Here is a 19,209-nt window from a genome sequence, read left to right as displayed (position 1 = left end):
CAATGGTTTTCTTATGGCGCTTAAGGATCTAAAATGAGCGTTTATTGCGTTTCGACAGTATTTTTGTGGGAATTTTAGAGACCTCAGACCTTCTGAATTGCATTTTGAATACGAAGCATGTCTTTTACTGATATCAAATAATTTTCATTTTTGAAAATCACAATATAATACAAATTTTATGACAAATTATAAAAATTTGATATTTTTCAAATTTTTCGATATATAACAGTCCTCGAAGTAAATTATATAAATCTAATGATATATTTTTAAAGTGTATGTAGCACGGAGGAAAAGCCGACGGTCAATTGACAATTTTGACCTTTCATATTGAAGATATGGCTTTTTTTTCCAAAAAGACCTAATTTTTTTTGGTGTTTTGGGAAAAAAATCCATATCTTCAATACGAAAGTCAAAATTTTCAATTGATCGTCTGTCGCTTTTGCATCCCACCTACATACACTTTAAGTATAAATCATCAGATTTATAAAGTTTACTTCAAGTACTGTTAAATATCGAAAATATCAATTTTTAATGATTTGCCATAAAATGTGTATTAAATTGCGAATTTCAAAAATCAAAATTATTTGATATCAGAATGACATTCTTCGTATTCAGAATGCAATTCGATATGTCTGATGTGATCTAATGTCCCAAAATAAATACTGTCCAAACGTTCATACCCCAGCCCTTAACCATGTTAACGAACTTCGTGGTCGAGATTATTTGTGAATTTTAAAGAGACGGCAGGTGTGTTCTGGAGAGAATTATTTTTAAACGAGGACATTCAAATTTTACATAACTCACAAATTCCATGGTCTTACATGGCTATAGAACGGTGTATTAATACACTTGCCCAGGAAAAACATGCCCAGGAAATTGTAAAAATAACAGGTTACTCTAAAGCGTCGTAATAGCGCAAGAACGTTGTATCTGCATTTTGTTTGTTAATTATTTAATTGAACTTAATTAATTGCTTCTAATGGAATACACAATCATAATCCATTAATGTGGCACGCAGGATCACTCAAAGTGGGACATTTTAGACATTGTTTTGTATTGTATCTTTAAAAGTAAAGTACATAAAAGTATACATTTTCAGAAAGGAAATGATTCAAGGAATCCAGATAGCACAGCAGATTTCTGAAAAAATGAGTACTTTTTGAGAAAAGCACCAAAATTGAATTTCCATGCTATTTTTTGTCGGTCCGCCATAACAACTTACCTTAAATATCAAAATTGATGAAAATTGCATATTTGTGTTCTAAAGGCACAAATCTAGAACGTGTTTCCTCATTTTTTCTCTTCGTTTTGAAAATATACCTTAAAATATCCAAAATTTGGGTCAAACTTGAAAAAAAAGTCCAATTTTGATCCTTTTTGACCCATATTTTTAAAACGAAGGAAAAATTCAAAAATTTAAGAAAAATCTTTCTTTACACCCGACTTTGTCAATACTACTGTTTTCATCATTTTTTGCCCAATTTTTCATTTCTAAAATACCTAATGACAATGTTAATGACTTTTAGTCCTTCACATTTAGGCAATTATTATTTTATTAACTTTTACACTCTCGTTGGGATAACTGAATAGGCCTAGGCCTTTAATAACTTCACCAGAAATACCACTTATAACTATATTTCACTTAACTATGCTAACCCTTGATAAAGCCTAAAAAGGTTTGATTGCCCTTTCCCGACCTAAAAATTGAAAATCACAGTCGCTTTTTTTTTCAAAATGGAAATGTAGCCTTTTTAACATTTTGATGGAGTTCTCAGCACTGAATATTGGTGAAATTTAGATCTTAAAAGGTATAGTCCCATAAGTTGCCTCGGTGTTACTGACAAAGACCAAGAACTGATTACTGTCTTACACATCAGTCTGTGCCTGCAAAACGAGCTATAACTGTGTTTCGCATTGACCAAAGTGTCCATGGCAAGCTGTAGATATACCACAGAATACTTTTGGGATTTAAAAAAAACCCACAAAGCTCTTTTACTAATGAAAAACAGACAATTTACAAATATAAACAAAACACTTGACCGTGAAATTAGAAAACCGTACAACAAAAGCTGATCAAATTTAGCGAAATAAGATTTCCATTATTCATAATTACACATATCAGTGACGTATCGATTAAATTATCATTAAAGAATTATCACAAGCTAGTATTTATTTTAGTGCAATTACTGGGATCAAACATAATTATCAAAGGGTACTGCATATAACTTCTCCCGCCAATTCCCATTTTACATCGTTGGATGACCTATTATTAAATAAAGTCAAAAAGATGCCGTACTATCAATATTTGTGTGGGTTTATGTAAAGTATTGAATTATTCAATGCGAATTGAAAGCGGGGTCTTAACTTAATAATGTGAGCTGTCAAAAGACGATGACTATCTTGTATGATATCGTCATCTTTATTCATTTCATTCAGATGATTGTGGAAGTGGACCTCGTATTTCCTTTCCTCATATTACACAACTAATGATTTAAGAATACGAGATATAATTGTACAAATGCAGGACAGTGAGCGTAGGATAAGATAAAGTAAAACAAAACTGACTGAATTAACCAAATACTAGTAGCCTAAACAGGTAAGAAACAAATAAGTAGATATATTTACTCGACTGGAATTCATAATATTATTAAGTTATAGTATTTCTACGAGTACGTCGCACACCGACATCGCCCGGTTAATAATTACACTATACAGCAAGAGACACTGAAATGAATACACGGGATCGATACACGTGGATGTGCTATGCACGATTGATATTCAGACGATAAATCTTTGGATACCGGGTTTGAAAATGATGAATATCTCCCGTAAATGATTTCGTATAAAGAAACCAGATGTGGTTCCTTGCACTTGAATATATATTTTTCAACAGATATGATAGTCGTTAGTTTGCGCTTTGAGATACTAGCTTGCGTCTTGAGTCAAAAACTGACAATAATTTTGATTTATATGTGCCGAATTATATAGCGCAGTGTATAGGCCAATCGTGAAGGTAGACCTATGGTGTACCATGCTCGACTAACACACAACGAGGACAGTAACCGGGTTAATCGGGGCTATTGTCAGTAGCCTTAGTCAGATGTCCTTCGGCCCATGATGCAACACAAAACTATTTAACAGGTCGATATAAAATGGCTATGCGTGGCGGTGGATTCATCCTACCATGGCGATTTCTGCCATGAAGATATCGGGGCGATGACACTGTGCGTCGTTAGTTATCACAATACCGGTGCAGTCGGTCCCTGTGTGAGTGGTCGAGCTTTCGTCAGATGTGTCTCTGACCTCACGAATATCACACACACATCTGACGAAAGTTCGTCCGCTCGCACATGGACCGGTTGCACTGGTATTGTGATAACTGGCGTCGTACTCACATAAATACTATATCTTACGTTAGAAACCACTAAGTTAGCGACGTTTGTGATTTCAAACTTCCACCATGAGCCAAAATGGTCGCATCTCCAATGGCGACGTTCATTAAACTTCATTCAACAATCATAGATTAGAAGTTGACCTCAAGTTGTGGGGTATGAGTTTGTTAACAAAGGTTAAGTGTAAAATTATATTGGGGTTGACGAACCGTGTCTAGACATGAGCATATTAAAATATTTGAGATAATAGTAGTTGGGAACATTCAAGTTATCTACGTCATAAGTTTAACATTGTGTCCAATTTATTTCATGTTAAGGGCCTCATAGATGGAGCAGATAGAGGATTTATTTGAGTTGCAACTCGTAACCGTGTTGTTTTATTTAACAAAATAAAAAATAAACTGAATTATTCAGAGCGAATTGAAAGCTAGAGCTATTGGGCTACACAACTTAAGCTTTCAAACGACAGAGTTTTGTAACTTTGTGTATTCATTTATACAGATAATAACAGAAGGAAACAATCTCTTGTCTTGGCATAATCCTAATGATATCACGAGCAAGTACCGATGTTAAAGCAAGGTTCTCAGCGGCGGCGCCAGGAACATTTGTAATTTTGGGTTTTTATGGCTAACAAGGTCTTAAACGTGGGGGCGGAGGGACTGGGGGAAAGAAACATATCTGGGGCTAAATGCCCCTTGCCACCCCCTAGTGCCGCGACGGAATATTTTAAAATAAATCATGATCCCCTAAGTAAGCTCGTTTAAATATCAAAGAAATACATTTTAAACTGCTACTTTTTTCAAAATAAGTCTGGCTCTTTCAGTACAATATTAACCAACATGATCGTGTTGACATAGACTACCAAAAATTCACCGAGCCAAAATCAGACCGTTGCAGAGGCCACTCAAACCAGTTTGTAGTCCCGACTCGATCTACCCACGTGTATGCAAGGCTCATTATTTCCGCGCATCATTAAGACATGGAACAAGCTTCAGCAGTCAACTATTTTCCAACCAGACCCCTACAAGTTAAAGTCATCTCTCTTGCAAGACCCATCTCTAAAAAAAACTAGTCCACCTTCGCGAGCCTCCAGTTTAAACTTCTTCATGGAGATATGTGGAGCTTACAAATACCGATACCAAGTACCAAGTAACATACACCATACACGATGGGTATATTCATCTTGATCATCTTGTTGTATTTTTAAAATGAAACTGTTAAATGCCTAAAACCCTTCTGTCCAGATCAACAAAGCCATAGCTGTCAATAGATATTATACGTCGTATACGGGGTTTCTGCGTAAAGGAGTATCTTTTATTTATATGTTTTAATTAAGTCGCCGTCACTTTAAAAGCGTAAGTTTCCCGATGCTTTCAAGTTACAAATCAATATAAAAGACAGCTTTTTATAGCTACTGTATGTAGCAAAAATAAGTACATTGTAATTCTAATCATGCTGCACTCTAGTTTACTCTTGCTCCTGATAATCACGTTCCCGTTCCTGATATTCAGGTCCCGATACAAGTTGTATATGCTTAACTACCCACTTGGCATTTTAATGTTTATAAATTAATAGACAATCATGACCTTCTATCATATCATTTTATCACTGTACATTTGTAATTATGATATCCTAAAAATGAAATTTTGTTATTTCTGCTTTTGAAATTCGTTTTAATGCTTTATAAATTGTTTATAGGTAATAGGTAATACTTTTGTGTTCTTATTGTATTGACCATACCTACATCAGTATGCTTCGACTATATTTATAAATACGTATTTATAAATACGCATGTGACAACCACCGCGCTGCCATAACAGCTTATATACAGGAAGTCTGGCCTTCGACACCCCAGCAAACACAAAACATTTTCGACATCATTCGCAAAAGGTTATAAAGGTTGTCAGAAAACGTTTAAATGTCGGGTTATATAAAGGGTATATTAAGAGTATAAAACGTTTTCATAACCTTAAAAACATTTTTGATAATCTACTGCTCAGCAAACAAAAATGTTTTACAGAAAATGTTTAAATGTCGGGTTATATAAAGGGTATAAAAACGTTTTAATAACATTCAAAAACATTCTTGAAAACTTGATACAAAACATTCTAAACAAAATGTTATTTTGGGGTTGAAAAAATATTTTGCGAAAAATGTTTGCCCAAAATATGTTCAATAACGTTTTAAAAACGTTTTCATGACCTTTATATAACCCGACATTTAAATGTTATTAAAAGCTTTTGAAAAAAAAAATTTAAGAACATTTCTGTGTTTGCTGGGTTCAAATATTTTAACAAAATGTTATTTAAGTATTGACACAATATTTGGCAAAAATGTTTGCAAAAATAGTTTACAATAACATTTTTTGAAAACATTTAAAAATATTGGTGTAGTGTGTTTTCATACAAAAACGTTACCATGCCCTTTATATAACCCGACATTTTAATGTTATTAAAACGTTTTTACCTAAACCAAAAGCCAAAATATAACTTATTTAAAACGTTTTTTGTGTTTGCGGGGACAGCGGATGATCTTCCTGTACATTTGAATGCAAAGGCAGTAAACAAAGACTGTGCAGCAAAAGTGTCTATTTTGTTCAACTTTGTGATATTATTGTAAACGTTTCCGTCAATAAATAAATTTCGTCAGCAAATATTTTTGATAACATATTACAAATTCGGAATCCCCCATGTGTGGTAATTTTGCTCTTCAACATGTTCAATTAATACTTAAATTTGATGATATTTGAAAGAGTTACTATCCTTTTCTGTATAGTGTTCAATGGCACGAGGATTCGATTACACTTGCTGGTCTTGGTATGTCGTGTCCATGGGGGCACGTGCGTATTTATAAATACATATTTTTAAATATAGTCGAAGGTAGCTGTACATGTATGTTGGGTGTATATCAAATGGCCTTTTGGTCTACCTAATATGTAATTGCAATTACCTCGCTCATGCAACATCACTTCCCAGAGCAGACAACAAAAATATTAATTTGGTAAAACCAACACTTAGCCATGGGCGATGTCAATGGTATTTCCTGGGATGACTTTGAAGGGAATGGCTGAGCAGATCTCACCTGCAATGACCTCGCTCTTTCAAGCCTCATTGAACCAGGGGTGTGTTCCATCTTATGGAAGAAAGCACGTGTAGTTCCTCTGTGTAGTTCTATCCTCTGTGTCCTGTGGCAGTGTCCTCGGTCCCCTTCTTTTCCTGATATATGTCAAGGACCTGTCAGACTGAATCAATACCACATATACAGGACGTCTTTGTGCAGATGATTGTGTTTTGTATAAGGCATGATAAGCAAGATACAGGGTAGCTCCAACCTGCAAGAAGACCACGACAGACTTCATTCAGGAATAGGGGGTTAAGTGGTTAATGTATATAGTTCAACCCGTTAAACCACCATAATTTTCCCTAATACTATAACCTTACAGTGCAGCCCAAAATTGTTGCGATTTGCTCCGCTCCTCTCATAGTCTGGTTTTCACTGATCCTGCTGAAAGGACATGTCGGTTTAAGGCCAAAATATGTTGTTTTGGAGTAACATGCCATTTTTTTACTTTTCCACTTCCTGTTCTATATTAATTAGCATTCAAATAAATCACAAAATGCCAACGCTTTATTTTCCACCTCCGTGTTCTGCAATCTGTGTTAGCCATGTTAGTTGCATTCCTTTTTGAAGAGGTGCACCACATATCGGGGTTTTTTTTGGGGGGGGGTAGGGGGTAAACAAAAGTCCACGCCATTTTTGTGGCCTAATGACCAGCTTAAAACTAAACATTTCAGCTGCACATTTGCATCCCTGCAATTGCTGCTATTCCGATTAAAATCCATATAACCCCTATCAAAGATATCACCTTAATGTCCTACATAGGGGTGTAGGTTTTCACTCATTCAGGTAACCCCATTTGAAATTCACATTTCCTGTGTAGAATATCAAGGTCATGCCTTCAACTGGAATAGCCCATTGCTGCAGCACATTGATTTCGCTACATCTACATGTAGTTTAGCTGACGTGAACAAACTAATCATGTAAGTGTTTTAATCAAGTTTTTGTGGTGAACTTTAAGTAGTTTTCGATTAATGTCAATATTGAATGTTTTGCTCCTCTCTAGAGAGCTTTCGGAAAGTAACACTTTTCCTTGTTTCTCAATTAAATGCTATTTATTTGGTTCTGATATTATCTGATCTGGGAAATAACCTGGGAAAATAATATGGTGTGTGATGAACGTTTTAATCTGCCTACTTTTTTATTACTTTTTAAAATACGCAGTGTAAAATTAAATTCTCGTAAAATCTTTGAAATTCAAGAAGTAATTTTGAATACTATTTAACGTAGTTACTGTTTCCGTAGTTTTCAGCTGAGGGAATAAAAACCATAACATTGTGTTACCTAACTTCGATTGAAAACCTAGCCACGTTAATTGAATGGATATTCAAATATCCAATAACTTGCTGCCTTTTTTGCTTTGCACATTTAACTATGAAATTACGAATTGTTATTCCTCTGAAACCTTCTGTGGTTTACATAATCAAAATAGTGATGAACCATTTTATATAAAATTAATTATGAAGACTAATATAACATACTTTTAAGCAATATCGCTGATTCATGTGATTAGTGACGTAAGACAGGTGTGTAATTTGAAACTATTCATTGATTTTCAAATATTTGCTTTAAGATTCTTTTGTTTTAGTCTTACACAATTTGAACTTAAAAGATTAAAAAGACCATTCCGAAATTCAACAGTCGTAACGAACAGAGCTGTGAAATCCAATAAGAAACCACTTTGACCCCGTAATTATGCTCTGGCGTGAAGCACTGTAGGATGCAAGTAAACTACAAGTAATGTTTTATTGATAGATATTTGAGAACCAAGTTAATTGTACCATGTTTGTTTTAAGACATCTGGTAACTTCCCAGTGTTACGCTAGCCTCTTATCATTCTTATGCGGCACTTACAATAATAAAAAAGGGTCCTACATTTAACTTGCGCTTGAGTATACAAAATACTTGGTATGCTGATTGGCTGGTTGAAACTGGTCATGCATGAATGATTATATCAACATCTCAACATCGATAAACTTGATGATCCCTTTCCTTTGACACATTGTTAATCAAGGCGCGCATGTCAGTAATTGCGAAAGGATTGTACCAGAACCTTTATATTAAACTTTGAAGGTAGACTGTTTTAGATGGTTATGGGTCCCCCGGGAGCGGGTGGGGGCACGTTCTGATTGTTGACATGCTTTTTAAAGCCATTTCAATATTACTAGATGACACTATGTTCAGTAAGTAAATAAGTATTTTGGATTTCAGCCTTAATATATTAACGAATTCCATACAATGTAGACGATTTTAGGAAAGGTGCTCAGGTGAAGGATCAATTGTTAAGAGAGTTTTGGCAAAGTATATAACCAGTAGGGCATATATAGGGACCGGCCGACATAGTTAGCCCTAAATGTAAGAACTGCTTAACCATAATGAAGCAGAATCCCGTCGAAAGATTTTTTAAAGGGATGCTTCAATTACATTTTGTACGCTATACGTGGTAAGCAAGCAAAATTCTACAGTCGCATAGTTGTGAAAGATATAAAGTGTTACATAACTGGGATTTTTCCAAGACGAACAAAAGCGACGATGAATACGCAATAGACTTCTCCGTAATCCACTTGCCCACACTTTTGCATACTCTGGGTATTACATATTTAGCATACAACTCTGATTTGTATTAATTTGTGTGCAATTGATAGATGTTCACATCTGATCTTTTCAGTCAACGTACTCCCCCTGTTTGTAGATTCCAAAATCAGAATTGTTCAGTATTGAAGTGAGCTATTATAATTATGCAAGATATGTTGCATTCAATAACATGGGCCTTCGTATTACTTTTACTGTCACTAATTATATAAACTCTTTATGACAATCTTACAATTGAACACTTTAATTTTACTAAATATCAGTAAAACTTTGAGTTCACAGGAGTGCTTTCATCATGATTAATAATAACATATTTATCAAAATTCGACCATGGCATAGTCTAAATACGCAATGGTTCACGTCATCTTCCTTGTCGCCATACTGTGCATAGCTAAAGTATCAATTCAATTCAAAATCGAGAGTTTTAAGCGTTTTGTCACCTCCCGGGAAAAATAATGCACAGGAGTCGGAAATTACACCCTATATATGAAGCCTTGGGATCTTATCAATAGAATCCATACTATGTGTATTGTGTGTCAGCTTTATTTGTCTCAATAGTTGAATGCAAACACTCTAGGGCATGTTCCCTACGATCCGCCTTTGCTGTCGTGTTTGATATTGAACAACAGCACACTCGGAGCAATCACTAATCTTGCTAATGCTCAAATAGCTGAGAGAGTACCTGAACAGCTCTGAACAATGTTAAAACAATGCTTATTATGTGAAATAAATTGAATTATATTATGTTTAATTATCATAGTGCAGTCGCTATCAACATGGTCAACATCATTATAAATATTGCAACTAGAGATGTGCAAATCCTTTACTGTGCCCCTAAGATATATTATATTGTTTAATACAACATACATTTCCGAGGGTGTATCGATCGGGCGGGAAGTTGCCCCCTCTTAAAAACAAGACTCAAGTATTATTTTGTAACATGCACATTGTAACACACCAGACACCATACAAACCTAACTAACAGTATGGATATAGGTCAACGGATACGTGTAGTGTTTTGAAGAAAATCAAAGAGTATGTTTATAAATTAGTAGGCGTAATGAGGTACTTTCAAGTAATAATATAAGCAATACTGAAGTGGTTTCTGAGTTGATCCCTGGTCTATCATTCACGTAAACACCATTTATTTGTATTATTTGTACCAAATACATTAAAAGCTGGTACAAACATGTGCAAGAGTACCATTAACTTATGCTTATCTCTTTTCCCAGAGAGGCTGATTTATTTTTTTACAAACAGACAATATATACATCATTATTCAATGAGAAAAGAATGCTACATTATTATACAACAGCACTAATCAACATGGTCACAGCTAAATCCTGTACGCCCTACAAAGAATACCGAAAGTACTTTCCAATTCCGGGCCACACCAATCGACAGGAGTAGCTGTTGTTTAAAATAATATTACGTAATTAACATAACCTTTCACCAGGTTTGACGTCACAAGTAATAAAGGAGACAAGTAGAAAAAGGGATACCGACCTGGAATCGAACTTCAGCTCAGGTTAACGAGACCTGTGCCTAAACCACTTGGCCACGGGAACGTCATGATTAGGCAAGTTGAGATTCAAACCTATAAGCGGTCACTTAATCTTAATTCACGTCGTGGAAATATTCTTACCATTGAACTCATAAACATTCAATATTTGCATAAGATTTCTCTTATCGTGAAGATGAACCACACAATTCAGAGAACATCAAAACCTTTGATTCTGATCTGCAATCCCACGCGAAATGCTTGGGACAGTTTGTTTATTTTACGCATCCCCGCTCCCACTTATTCAATGTTGAATGCTGAAAAATAGTCAAAAGTGGTTGCGCTCAATGTCTGCTCCAACATTGTTTCCAGGGAGGAGGGGAGGGGGAGTAAGCAAGTACATAACGTGAGCTATGAAACGTATCCTGTATTTTCAGCCTTATGTTCAATTTACAGGAATTTGATCTATAAAACATCATCTGTCCCAACGATTTTCGCACAAGATTGTGGTTCTGATTCTGGTCCAATATTAATGCTATCATATTGCACCTTTAAATTTGTAGACGAGCCTTAAAAGCTATCAACTAAATATTAAAGGACATCAAATATTAATTGTGTAATTAATTGAAGAACGAGTTTCACAAAACTGCCTCCTTAAAAATGTGGACGACATCAAATACCTGACATCAAGGTGCTCAATAATTAACACTGTACGATATTGGCAAACTTGGATATCGACAGGTAGCGGTGCAGGCTAAATAAAGATGTCCCGATAGATCATGGGTGTTTTCACATTTTGACTTACATTGACTCAATTTTTCGGGATATTGAGACTTCCCATGGGCAATCATTCGTGAAAGAATGTTTTTGATGAGGCATCTGGGCTGTGTATGTAACACCATGAACACTGCACAGTAAGCCTGCTGATGGGAAAGGAATTGAAACATTTTGTGTAAGAATGTACTAAAAAATAGCTGCGAAATACGCTGTAAATAGTTTACTTGCAATGATCATCCCCCAACAGCTACGTAGATTAAAGCAAATTTACCACTGCAATATGAATAACCCTTAACTTAGTTAAACGTATAATATTCAAGGATACTTTTATACAGAAAACTCCGACAAACATGGTTGAAAAGCGCGTCAGCAGAACTACTTTGTAATAATTTTGGACATTACTTGGACATTAATTTTGCCCGATATACCACTGCCCGTTTATTGGTCATGTGTATATTTCGTTCCTATCAATCAGCCCTCACCTCCTTTCTAAAGGGGTGTACCAACCCCTAACAGACTTTTTTTGGTCCACTAAAACGCTCAAATATGTCCAATAAGAGCCCAAATAACTTGGACTAATCGTAATGCGCTTTTGAGGGGGGACGTGGAACGATGTTTAGTTTTACTCTTACAAATGAGTTCAAACTCAGTGGAACGATGTTTAGTTTTACTCTTGAAATGAGTTCCAACTTTTCAGATTAGAATAGTGATTTCGGTTCATGTTTACCCAAAATCCAATGAAAATCACATTATTTACAATTTGAACATAGTCAGAATGGTACTTTTTTGCGAGGGCGCACTTACTTTATGACGTCATACTCATTATGGTCTTGGTATGTCGTGCTCATGGGTCACGTGCGTATTTATGAAAACGTATTTTTAAATATAGTCGAAGCATACTGTATAAGGGCCTTTGTGTAGAAATCCACAGGGGGCCGCCAACCCGCCCCCATAGAACGTGTAACCAAAACATACGTCAGTAAGAGTGGGGTTGACCTAAAAATCAGCACGATTATGCAATAAACAAATACCCCACCATATTAACGGATAACGTATATTACAGTATGGATTTAGGTTACCAGTGTTGAATTTGTTGAACATCAAAGAGATTGTGTATAGTATAATAAAAATGTAAAGTGAGGTACTCATACAAGTGGTTGCGGAGTTGATCCATGATAATTCACAAAAAAACACCTTTTGTTTGTACTATGTACTATACATAAATAGGTCGCACAAACACGTTCAAAGGTACCATGATTAGCTTATGTTTATCTCTATTCCCAGAGGCTTACTTATTTTTCTACAAACATGTTCATGATAGGGGCAATATACGGTATCTCATTTTCAATGAGAAAATATGCTACATTATTCCACAACAACACTAATCAATGCTAACTCCTATTCTAAACATGCAGAAGGTGACCTTTTCTCCTTTTCTTCAATCCTGATAGCCGCATGTCTTGGAATTATAGCTGCAAATTTTCACAACGACGATTAACGATGTTGAAGAAAAGTTCTCAAAAGCAAAGGACATTTTGTGTTATCATGGTAATTGAAGAACTAATTGAAGAAGTGCGGAAGATATCAAATACCTGATATTTGATGCAAAAGTACTCAATAATAATGCTGTACGATATTGGCAAACTCAGATATCGACAGGTAGCGGTGCAGGCTAAATAAAGATGTTCCGATAGATCATGGGTGTTTTCACACTTTGACCTACATTGACTCACTCATTCGGGATCTAATGACTTTCCATGGGCAATCATTCGTGAAAGAATGTTTTTAAGGTGTCTGGGCGGTGTAGGTATTCGCTGCACAGTACGCCTGCTGATGGGAAACGTATATAGAAGCATCTTGTACAAGAATGTTAAATGAACTCAAAATAGTTGCAACATACGATAACAGATGAAAGAAATATAGGGCTCGGTAAATGGTATTTACCTGTAATACAGTCAATGCCCATTCACTAACACGTACATAATTATAACGTAGATTAAGGATAAAATAGGTATGTTTAATTATTTGCAGTGTGTCCTATTATAATTAGTACCAGTTCTGATACCACAATTTTACAGAAACACGATAAATACTACAATTTTACAGAAACACCGGACAAACGCGACAAAGTCATTTTACATGTTTAAGGAGCAGGTCAGCAGACTACAATTTGCTTTGTATTTGTCACTTAAACATTTTGTGAGATATACCACTGCTCGTTTGGTGTCATGTTCTGATGTTTATAATTACGTTACCATTAATTAGCCCTCATCTTACTAAGAGGGAGGGGTTCCTCCAGCAGATTTTGTCCCGGTGCACTACAATTATTCTAAAGCTTTGATTAGGCTGCAGAGAATAACTTCCCCCTATCCTTAAGCAGTACGTTTTTAAAAACTGAAATAGCTGCAATTTTCCTGGCGAAAGTGAACCTTAAAATAAGCTATTAACTAAGCGCAAGGGACATTTATGTAATTGAAGATGTTTCACAAAGCCGCCTGTTTGAAGTATGAAAGACATCAAATACCTGACATTTGATACCAAAGTACTCAATAATTAATGCTGTGCGATATTAGCTCACTCAGATATCAGCATGTATTGGTGCAGGCTAAATAAAGATGTCCCGATAGATCATGGGTGTTTTCACACTTTGACCTATACATTGACTCACTCATTCGGGATCCAATGACTTTCAGTGGGCAATCATTCGTGAAAGAATGTTTTCTGCGTGGTGTATGTTACAGTGAATAGTACGCCTGCTGATGGGAATCGTATAGAAGCATCTTATATGAATGTTAAATTAATTCAAAATAGCTGCGAAATACGATACAAGATATTGATTTATAGAGCTCCGTAAATGGTCATTTACCTATAATGGTCAATGGCCATCCACCTACTAGTATGTAGATTAAAGCATATTTACCATTAAAATTAGGATCATTCTTAATTTAGTTTTACGATCTCTTCCAATCACGCAATTAACAAAGGTCAAAATTCCCATTTTTTGTGTATTTTTTCTTCTTTTAAATTATTTGCATTTGTTTTACATATTTTACATATTATTTAATATTTGTTTATTTATTTATTTATTTATTTATTTATTTATTTATTTATTTATTTATTTATTTATTTATTTATTTATTTATTTTTATTTATTTATTTATATATTTTATTTATTTATTTATTTACATCTTCTTTATACAGGGTAGCCTCATCACTTGTATATCTCATATTAAAATCGCAATTTATGCGTATACAGAAAATTTAATTACTATAGTTTTTGTAATGTTAAATTTAATTAACAATATTCATTATTTTGTTTCTATTTGCAGCAAAATGTGATCAAGGCTGTGAAAATGGTAAATGCATAGGACACAATAGATGTAGATGCAATGCAGGTTTTACCGGACCAAAATGTGATAGAGGTATGTAGAACAGTACAATTATTACGTAATTAATTATTAACAAATATCTTCAGATCATTTACGGATAAATAATGTTTACGTTCTCAGGTCACAAGAAAGGAATGAAACAATAAATGGTACACATTTGAAAGACACTGACTATTCCAATACATCAAATCCCGAACTATTGTATTGAAATATGGGGTAACTATCCTTTTTTTTTTTCGGAAAAGTCCCGAAGTTTCAGTGACCAGAGCGTCCCCTTATCACGGGATCATTTATCCTCCCTTCTGCACACACAGCTTCAAAACACATTATTTTAAAAAAGATCCAGAAATATTTTATTTATGTTCTCTATGATAAAGACACATGTGCACGTAGCGTTCGAAATTTTGATAGCAAATGCAATGTTGACCGATATTTATAAAGTGATATACCAAGTCATAATTTAAAGTACTTTGGTAATTATTCTGATCCTTGTGTAAACGTTTTATGATCCTATCATATTTGGCAGTTAGGGTTTTATAATAGGCCATTTCAGGTTGGATTAGGGTTAGAGATAAGATTAGGGTTAGTATAAGATTATGAGTAGGGTTAACATTAGGTTTAGTGTTAGGAATAGGGTTATGGTCAGAGTAGAGTCACATGTTTAGAGTAAGGACTAGATTTTGGTTAGGAAAAGGGTTTGGCTTATAGGTTAGGTTAGGGTTAGGGTAAAGTTTAGGATTAGGGTTCATAACTAAGTTACTAGGTTTTCGACTAATGACTCTTCTGACTAGCAACATGTAACCCAATCCATCTTACTTATTGTACAGCTCAATACGACTCTTAGATAACCAAAATAATACATTTCTGGGTTTAACTGTTAAAATCGCAGCTGAAATTTTCTAAGTTTACTTAATAAAGTGCTTGGTGATCAGTAAAAGAGCTGTAACAAATCACAATCATTTTAAAATGTAACATTTTTATTAAATACGTACATGTACTGTCTTCAAGTAAATACACAGTGTGCTGTGAAATCAGAATTATTGTCAAGGAGGTTTACGGTATTCTGACAAATTTACAGGTGCTTGTGGGCAGATAACTACACGTCACCATACTGACAAATTTAGCATTTGTTTTACTTGTTGTAAAATTGATAGTTTTAAGGTGGCGTTGATGTTAGGAATGTTCAATCCTTAAACAATGGCTTAAGTTGTCATTTCAGCCAACCCAACAGAGGTCAGAAAATATGAAGGTTGAAAACATACACGGCTGTCTTTTCAGAAACATTCGCATATTGTCATTTCCTCCTTTTTAATACAGGGGTCACAAGAAATAAGTTCCCCTGAAGACATTTTGGTATAATCCAAAAACTACTTGATCACTTGTGTTAAACTGGGAAGAAATACTGATAAGGCATCAATTTATTTCATGAAATTAAATGCCAACAAATATTGCGCTTTTCTAGTAGGAATGGTTTATATATGAATCGCAACATATGCAACTGTTTTTTGATAAAGCATTCTATTGGAAATAACATATAAGTTCACCTTGCAGCTAAGTTGTTCATAGTTGAATCAGTGTTCAAGTTTACTACAATGTTCCAGTACTTTATAAGTTGTTCAATAGTAGTGTTGAATAATGATGTTCCTTATAATTAGAACCTCAGACCACCCGAGATCGTCAAACTTGGCAACGAATGTGATTATTAATCATGCGTTTGACTTCCACAGCTTGATTTGGACATGAATCACTGATTTCGTGCCAATTTGTAGCATCTACTAAGACGACTGCCGTGACATGTGTTACGAGCATGTTTTGTTGTTGACATACTTATGTTGTTTCTGTCAAGTACACTATCTCTTAAACATGGAATTTATATGAATGTGTAAACCAGGGTGAGTTTTTTACGGTAACACATTTTGAAATAATCTTTAAAGAAATTGATGGCTTTGGTAACTATGGTAATAATGTTATATTTGTTGCAAAATACCTTTTCAATTAGTATTCTGAAGAAAGTTGTCTGGTACAAAATAGAAATCATAAACAAACAAATTAGCACAACAACAATAAAAACAAACAACAACAATTTAATTTCATTTGCCAAAGATAAATACAATCTGACCAACACCACTCCACTGGTTACCAGAGTCAAGATTTATCAACTCAAATTTCTCGGCCATATACTGCGTCTTGAAGATGACGAACCTGTGAAAGAATATGCCCTTTATATTCCACCACACGGGAAGAGGAAACCGGGACGGTCGCGCACATTGTACTTCCAGTATGTCCAGCACCTCCTGGGAGACACTGAAGGGATGTTGCAGCCAAACAAAATGGTTTCGCTTGCCCAATATCGCAATAGTTGGAGAAAGCTTGTAGTCGCCTGCTCCACAGCCGACTGATGATGATGATGATGAATCAAAATATTGCACAGTTTCTGAAAAGGCGCTTTATATAGTACATGTTGTAGTATTGTAGTAAAATAAAAAAATAAAAGGAAATAAATGTTATAGTATATGTAGTAAAATTAGTAAATTTACATACACTTAAAAACATTGCGTAATATAAAAACACACACACTCCTTACAATAAGGGACCATTGGTGTCTCAATACAGTTAAACGGGAATGTCCTTGAGAGTAAGCATTTTGAGTTTGGGCCCTTCGTTCAAATGAAAGCAAAACGTAGCAATTGTATGAGTCGTGCTTAGTTAACCCTAATATACTAGTATATACTCGTGCATAAGAATATTAATTCCATTTAAAATTTTTAAGTTGTTGTTTGTCCTATCTGCTATATACTAGTACCCTATGTTAGCATTATAAAGGTAACATTGCAATAATTTATTAGGAATGAAATCAAAACTCGACCGGCGGTCGTTACGGGCGATTACGTCCGGTTTCTATTGTTCTAAACAATGGAGCGAGCTTCAACCGCCGGTCAACAGGCGGTCGAGTTTTGATATCATCCCTTACACGATGATTCAGCATGGGGTGGGTGGGGTCTGTGGGGTGTGGGGGTGTGTGGGGGGTTGTGTGAGGGGGTCTTGTTGTACATATTTATTGAACCTGGGAGGTTTTGAACAAGTCCGGGTTCTGACTTCAGACAGGCTTTTTAAAACTCTTTTCATTAAAAATAGCCATGACTTACACTTTGGAAAACAAATTTCATGTTTAATGATCATCACAGAATAGCCAAATAACATAGAGAATACAAGAAAATACTTAGTGGTTGCAAATGGGCGTATGAAGTATGGATCTTGGATAGATATGCAATAAAATTAAATTCATGCATTAGTTAAATCAAGGATAAAATCCTTGGTTAAACACACCTGAGGTCCCAGACAGCATTTTGATGCGCACAAATACTAGATAAACATAACGTTGTACATTGCGTGAGTGGCACTCAGCTTTTCTTGACAAAGCCATTTATCAAACTAGATGTATTTCTATTAATGAACTGAAGATGACTACGCACGTTAATATGTTGCACTGTACCGGTAAGAATGTTGGGTTTATAAATGTAAAGGCGTTTCGCACAGAGCAGTGACAACTTTGTGTAACTATACTAAGGCACCACGTTCAATTTGGTCCTATAGAACTATCGGTGCCCTGTTAGGTACCGATGATTCGCTACCTGTAGATATAATAAATTGTATCAAGCATTATAATTAAGAGTTGCATAGTGTTATTGTTTTTCAATTAAATAAAATACAAATGCACTGTACAAATATTCAGGGTACGATAAAAAGTGTCATCAGTACCTCTTCGGGCACCGATAGCGCTATAGGACCAAAAAAAATGTTGTGCCTAAGAACATATGAAAGTGCTCTTGCGTTATCCGTAACCATGTAACCGCATTTTGACTCTACTTCAACATCTGGAGACCAGTCAGGATTTGGTTTTAGGGTTAAGTCAATGTAACGACATGTTTTAGATTCTTGGAAAATAAAAAAAAGAAGTGTTTATAACCACAGCGATTGCCATGGCAACAATTCATGTATCAATAATACTGTTCTGCGTTTTTATTTTGCTGTTCAGGAGCATGTTCATGTGCCCATCGTTTTCCGTTAAGATGGACCAGTATTTGAGGCACGATTACGTATAGGGGGAGGGTAGTAACTGATCGCAGAGGGAGAACATACCAAGATAAACTGCGGAAGGTTTACCAATGTATTGATTCCCGGTTTGTGTTTATTTATCATGTTTATGATGGGATCAGTCTCAAACAGAGTGCTCAAGCCAGGCTAAAAGGCTGACCTAAAGAGAAGTGAGAAACAAATTTGAAGAAAAAGAACAAGGAAAAGAAAGCCACGCCCAACAATTAGGCGAACAATTTTTTATCAGCCTTTAAGTACGAGTCAGGAGAAAGGAAACGCTTAATCCAACCTCAACTGCCACTTTTGCTGAACAGGAACAATTACGAACTTTAGTTAACAGGTGAAA

General features: G+C 35.2%; 1 protein-coding gene across 1 annotated transcript in view; it reads left to right on the top strand.

Moving 5' to 3' along the window:
- Positions 1–19,209, top strand: part of LOC140160946 (uncharacterized) — a 162,935-nt gene that overhangs the window by 71,635 nt on the left and 72,091 nt on the right. Inside the window, 1 exon segment of the mRNA XM_072184295.1 lies at positions 14,709–14,801. Within this exon segment, the coding sequence (XP_072040396.1) occupies positions 14,709–14,801 (93 nt within the window).

The sequence above is a fragment of the Amphiura filiformis genome, chromosome 9, assembly GCF_039555335.1.
Source record: "Amphiura filiformis chromosome 9, Afil_fr2py, whole genome shotgun sequence".
NCBI lineage: Eukaryota > Metazoa > Echinodermata > Ophiuroidea > Amphilepidida > Amphiuridae > Amphiura > Amphiura filiformis.
This window is presented reverse-complemented; position numbering and strand designations above follow the sequence as displayed.